The sequence below is a fragment of the Opisthocomus hoazin genome, chromosome 9 (genome assembly GCF_030867145.1).
Source record: "Opisthocomus hoazin isolate bOpiHoa1 chromosome 9, bOpiHoa1.hap1, whole genome shotgun sequence".
Taxonomy (NCBI): Eukaryota; Metazoa; Chordata; class Aves; order Opisthocomiformes; family Opisthocomidae; genus Opisthocomus; species Opisthocomus hoazin.
The window spans coordinates 37,524,522-37,530,521 of NC_134422.1; the positions used below are offsets into that span (position 1 = coordinate 37,524,522).

The 6,000-nt window shown below is 47.7% G+C and overlaps 1 protein-coding gene across 1 annotated transcript in view; it reads right to left on the minus strand.

The window, feature by feature from the left end:
• Positions 1 to 5,733, minus strand: part of NDUFA10 (NADH:ubiquinone oxidoreductase subunit A10) — a 42,887-nt gene extending 37,154 nt beyond the window's left edge. The window contains exons 1-4 of the mRNA XM_075430649.1: positions 5,591 to 5,733; positions 4,319 to 4,487; positions 3,514 to 3,729; positions 2,661 to 2,747 (exon numbers count right to left, since the gene is read on the minus strand). Of these exons, the coding sequence (XP_075286764.1) occupies positions 2,661 to 2,747; positions 3,514 to 3,729; positions 4,319 to 4,487; positions 5,591 to 5,674 (556 nt within the window). The 5' untranslated portion in view covers positions 5,675 to 5,733. The remainder of the gene's footprint in view (positions 1 to 2,660; positions 2,748 to 3,513; positions 3,730 to 4,318; positions 4,488 to 5,590) is intronic.
• Positions 5,734 to 6,000: the final 267 nt, after the last annotated feature.

Sequence of the window (6,000 nt, forward strand, 5' to 3'; positions counted from 1 at the left end):
GAGGACCTCACCTTCCCATACAAAAAAAATATATCTGAGAGAACTTGGTGAGTTCTGTGCAACTGGGTTCTTCTACCACTTCAGTAAATAACCTAAAGCATTTTCAGGATAATAGTTGGTGATTAGGAAGCCATGCAGGTTCAGGGTGTTCACGTATTCAACATTTAAGCAGCATGAACAGCACAGGCTCCATTTAACCTAGCTCAAGTGCAAGCTTTCCTCAATAAAGACTCACCATCTTAGCCAGAAATGTAGTGCCAGGCTTTCAAATTCAAACAGTTTGTGAAAAAATTGAAGCCTACTGTGTTTGGCAGCACAGTCAGCAGTACCTCTAATCAAGATGTTTGCCATTTAAGGATTTCAGTACAATGCATTACTTGTTGTTGGAATTTTATATTAAACTGTGGGTTGCTGGGCTTCGTTTGCTTCACCAACGCAGAGCAGCAAGACAGTTCACTACAAGCAGCTCTCAAACTCATTCAGCAAGAAGTTGCAACTTAACAGCAGGTGTTAAAAAACAAATACACACCTCCTAAATCTAAGCCAAACCAAACAAGACAGCAGAAACACGAGGCAGTCAGGGAAACAATTATCTTCACCTCAAGAGCAGCAAAAATGCCAAATTTGCTAAGAACTGGCAGAAACAAGAATTTCAATAGCAATTTACTAAGGGGTCAGCTGATGACTGGGCTTTACAGTTATTTTCTACAGACTTTCAAACTTTTGTTCAGCTGTAAGTCTGCATGTTTCAGCTGTGGCTGGTCTCCTGCGTACGTCATATAACTGCTCCATTCCCAGCCAAGGGATGGAGACTCCATGCAGCTGCCCAGAAGGCACCAGCACAGTAACACTGTGATGCTCAGGAGCTCAGCACCCATAACCCCAAACTACAGAATCACTCAGGCTGCAAGGAACATGCACAGATCACCCAGTTCAACCACTCAGCCCAGGATCGGGTCAGCTACAGCAGGTGTCTCAGGACTGTGTCCCACAGTGTTCTGAGGCTCTCCAGGACAGAGATCCCACAGCCTCCCCAGGTAATCTGCTCCAGGGTTTGACTACCGTCACAGCAGAAAATGTTTTTTTGTTATAAATGCAACTTCTTGTATTTCAATTGGTGCCCTTTGCATCTTGTCCTTTCACTAGGTGCCACTGAGAAAAGACTGGTTCCATCCAATACTCCTCCCCATCAAGTATTTATACATGTAAATACCATCAGGTATTTATACGCATCCACCTGAGCCTTCTCTTCTCCAGGCCAAAAAAATCCCACCTCTCTCAGCCTGTCCTCATCCATCGGATGCTCTAGTTTCTTAGTGAGCTTCATGGCCCTTTGCTAGACTCACTCCAGTAAGTTCCTATCTTGCCTCAGCTGGTAGTCCAGAACTGGGCACAATACTCCCGATTCGGTGATCCACTGCCTCGACCTGCTGACAGCACTCTTCTACAGGCAGCGCCCAGGGTGCTGGTGGCACCCTTTGCCACAATGGCACATTGCCAGCTCGCATTCAACTTGGTCTCCATCAGGACCCCCAGATCCTCCTACGCAAAACTTTCTAGGCAGTTGGCTCCCAGCGTATACAAGTGCCTGTAGTTACTCCTTCCCGGGTGCAGGACTTTGCATTCCCTTTTGAACTTCCTGAGGTTACCATCCAACAATTTCTCCAGCCTGTCCAGTTTCCTCTGAATAGCACAGAAACATATGGTGTGTCAACCATTCCCCTACCAATTTTGCATCACCTGCAAATCTGCTAAGGCTGTACTTTGGCACTTACTTTAAACCCAGTTTAAACCTGGTTCGGACCCAGTATCCCCCCCGGGATACACCATTAGTTATTGGCCTCCAGCTGGACTTTGCACTGCTGATCACAACCCTTTCAGCCCAGCAGTTCAGCCACTTTTCAGTCTACTACCCATATATCTAATCCATACTTCACCAGTTTCCCAGTGAGGAGGTTAGAGACAGCACTGAAAGCCTTGCTTAAGACAAATAATATCCATTACTCTCTGCTCATGCACCGAGCTAGCCTTCTACAAAGAGCTGACTTATCAAGTGTTTAAGCACAATTTCCTTTTCATAAAGCTATGATGACTACTGTCCATCACGTTCACATACTCCATATATTTGGAAACCGCTTCCAGAAGGATTTGCTCCACCACCTTCCTGCAGATCAAGCTGAGGCTGACTGGCCAGCAGTTTCCTGGATCCTCCTCCTTGCCCTTCTTGAAGCCAAGAGCAACATCTGTGTTCTTTGAGATTCAAAAGTGAGCTGGCCATCTAAGGCAAGTAGGCCAAACCCTGCCAACCCATTATTTACCTCCCACCTAATGCTGCAAGGTCACAGTCTGACTGAAGAACCTCTAGTCTTCATCAGCATGCCCACCTGCATTTCCAGGGAACTACAGGAGTCTCTGACCAACAGGACACAACTAAGCAATACACAGAATACGTATTCTTCAACATATAAGCTGAACCAAAGCCTTGAAGAAAAACTGGAAGTCTCATGGCTTGAGTCTGGTCCTTGATGCATGGAACAACAAGGTGCCAAGTACCTCCATCTTCCAAGCAGGCCTTTTTGTTTCTCTTAAAAACTAAACTACCACACCTTTGGCTGAGATTATGGCAAAATAACTTTCTCTTTCACATGCAAATAACTTACATCGCTTGTGGATATAGCCTTGCTTAAACATGGCATCCAGAAATACAAAGTCGCTGTAGGGAGAGCGCTCCATCACCACACCTTGTCCTGCAATTGAAAGTAGGTTCCAGTCAGCAAGGCTCAAAGAGACTGCTGGCAGCAACATTTAAAATTCAACAAAACAAAACAGCAAGTTATTGGGTCACACAAAGATACTGGATACAGATGCTGAACATGCCTGTCTCACCCACACATATCCTGCTACTGCGCCTATCACTACAGTAGCTAAGTACTACTGCATTTAAGGAGTACATTTACATTTTTGCCTGGCACTTTCTAGCATTCACATCTTTTCATCTTTTTTGGAAAACACCTGTTAAAGCACAAGCAACAGGTAAATCAGTGTTGGTATAGGACATCTTTTCTCACCAGAAGACATTCAAATTATAACACCACCACCACAAAACAAGTACTTAATGAAATCAAAGACTGAACAGAAGAAACCCTCAGGAGCTAAGTCTAGGGAGAGTTTTAAAAAGGCTGGACAACTCACAGCTGTCTTTGCATGTTTAAAATATCTTTTTGAAAATAATCATCAGGAACTACCACATTTAAAACGAACGAAATTGGCAACTGGTACATACTTCCTTCACTACAAGTGATACAAGATACTGTCCTAACAAAATATGCAGGGTATTTTTCTAAATGGACTGTTAACCTGTACTCACTAAAGGGAAAAATATAAAAAGCTTAACCACATAACAGCCTTTCATTTAAAAAGGCAGATACTAGCAAAGCACTTCAGAACAGCTTACTCACAGCTTATACTCAGAAGCCAATTGAGAAATGAACTTTATTTACTGTGACATCTAACCTGTGCTCAGCAGATGCTCCAACGCATCAGCGTACTGCAAAACGCGGTTACCAAACAGCCAAGCCTGCAGTCGATAGGAGTGTCCGTCAGCGCATTTCGGATCATTGTAAAATCTTTCTAGGTTACAGAAACCATTAAATTTCTCAGGCAGCAATGTTCCATCTCCCGTGATTCTGTCTAGGTAATGGATGTCTGCTTCTGGGAAATATTTCATTCCTGACAAAAAAACCCACAACAGAACACCAATCAAAATAATGAGTTTTGTTTGTTTATAATAAACATCTATTCAGTTTGTTTAAACACACAGCCATACATTAAACAACACTTGAAAAGAGTACATAAAGCCCTTCGGTCAATTGCATCACAGAGGGTAGACAAACCCTAATTTGAAGTATTGGCACCTTTCACCTCCGCACTGAGAGACAAGTTATTGCTTTAAGCAGAACCATTTTGCCACTAATCCTCTAACCGCCCTGATGCACTGCGTACACCCAGGCAGAAAACCCTGCCTCTCAAGATGCTCAGTGACTGTACCAGAGCCAAGACCTCAGTGAGCAAAACAGACCTCGTTAGGAGTGAAATTCCATGCACACAAATCACACTTGCACAAGGATCCTGCAGATTCCCCACCAACATTCTATTCCCCCCAATCTGTAAGCCCTCTACATTAACCATGGCACTGCCTAACTAATAATTTGCTAGTCAAGAATTGCTAGGTTGGTGAACTAACTTTCTTTACGTAAGAATCACAGTTACACTGTTAAATTCTAGTAACTATTGCAGAAATAAGGAAAATAAGATGTACCAAGTTTTTCTGCTATTTGTTGGGCAAGGTTGCTCTTCCCTGAAGATAAGTTTCCCTCCACTGTAAAGATTTTACTGTATTCGGTGAACTTTTTCATAGCTCTGTCTCCCAACATATAAGCCAGCCAACCATACTGCAAATTCTTCCTGGAGCTGATATGAATTCTTGCCTGAAAGAAAACACAACAACATTAGCACATTTTAGTTTTCTTAGCTCAACTAGGTCTGCACAAAGTGCAGCTTTTTCAGATCTTCTGCACATGCAGGAAGATACACACTTGCACATCAAAGAGAAGAAATTTTCACACAGTACAGTTAGCAGTGCCGTTCCGGCTCAGCAACTGAAGCGGTATTTAGGCTGAGTCGTTGTTTACAAAACGCAAGACTGAGAAGACAGAAACCATGAAACAATTTCCAGTATGTTAATGCCTGAAGCAGGACTGCTCTGCCAGAACTCTGCTCTGAACCTACACAATGACTGCAACTTCCCAGACTTCCTGAAGGCCACAGACACAAGATGTGCCCTGTGCTCCCAAGGCAGATCCCAGAGCAGGCTTTTGCTTGCATTTTTGTTTGTTTGTTGGGTAAATATTAACAGCAAACCCTCTCCCAGTCTCTCAGAAGAGTGACAGCTTCATTTCTGCACAACACCGTTCCTGGACAAAGGTGGGAGGAAACACCCACCCAGCCTGTAAAGCTGAAGGCAGTACCTTACTGAGCCCTGCTCAGACACCCTGGTAAAAAAACGAGTAAACCTTACTTTGAATAACATAGTGACCTCACTCCCACATGTGACACTTTATTTTTCTTTAATATTCTTCTGCTTGCACCACCAAAGATCACATTCACATGCTGAAGGTCAGGGGGTCATCATAGTCCAGTCTCAGGTATTTACTTGTGCCTCGACCTTAACTCTCGCCTCCTCTCCGAAGACCCAGGGGGACTGTCCCCTTCTAAAGGGGTAGCTCAGACCGGCCCCCCACCACCCCCCCACCACCCCCCCCCGCGGGGCCTGCCCCAACGCCCCCCGAGCAAGGAACGCTGCTGGGAGCGAGCAGAGGCCGGCGCAGGGGCCCAGCCCGCTCCTAAGGGGCGGACAGAGATCGCAAACGGCCAGGCCTTCCCCCCCTCCCCGCCGCCAGCCCCGCGGGGAGGCCGGAGCGGCCCGGGCACCCCAAGGTGAGCCCGTCCGGCCGCGCTGCGAGGAGGCCGCCGCAGCCAGGGTAAACCCCAGCTGGGCGCAGGGACCTCGCCGCCCCCCGGCCCCGCTCACCGCCGGCAGCACGGCGCTCCCCAGGCAGCCCCGAGAGGCGGCGGCCGCCGCGGCCGGGCCCAGCTTGGCCAGCCACAACGACATGGCGGCGCCCAGGAGACGCGGCCGGCCCCGCCGCGACAGGAAGGCGGCGGGCGCGGAGAGATGACGTCACAGCAGCCGTCAGGGGAGGGTCGTGATGGAGCGGTCGGCCCCGCCTCCCACGCCTGGCCACGCCCTTCTCCCAACCACACCCCCTACGCGGTCGAATCCTGTGCCGGGAGGGCTTATGAGGGAGTGGGTGGCCCCGCCCCCGTCCTTGGCCACGCCCCCTGCTAGGCGGCCACGCCCCCGCGGCGCCATGCGGGCAAGTGGGTCGCAGGCAGGAGCGCGTTGCCTCTCAGAGGAGCATGCCGTGGAGTGGGGGCTCC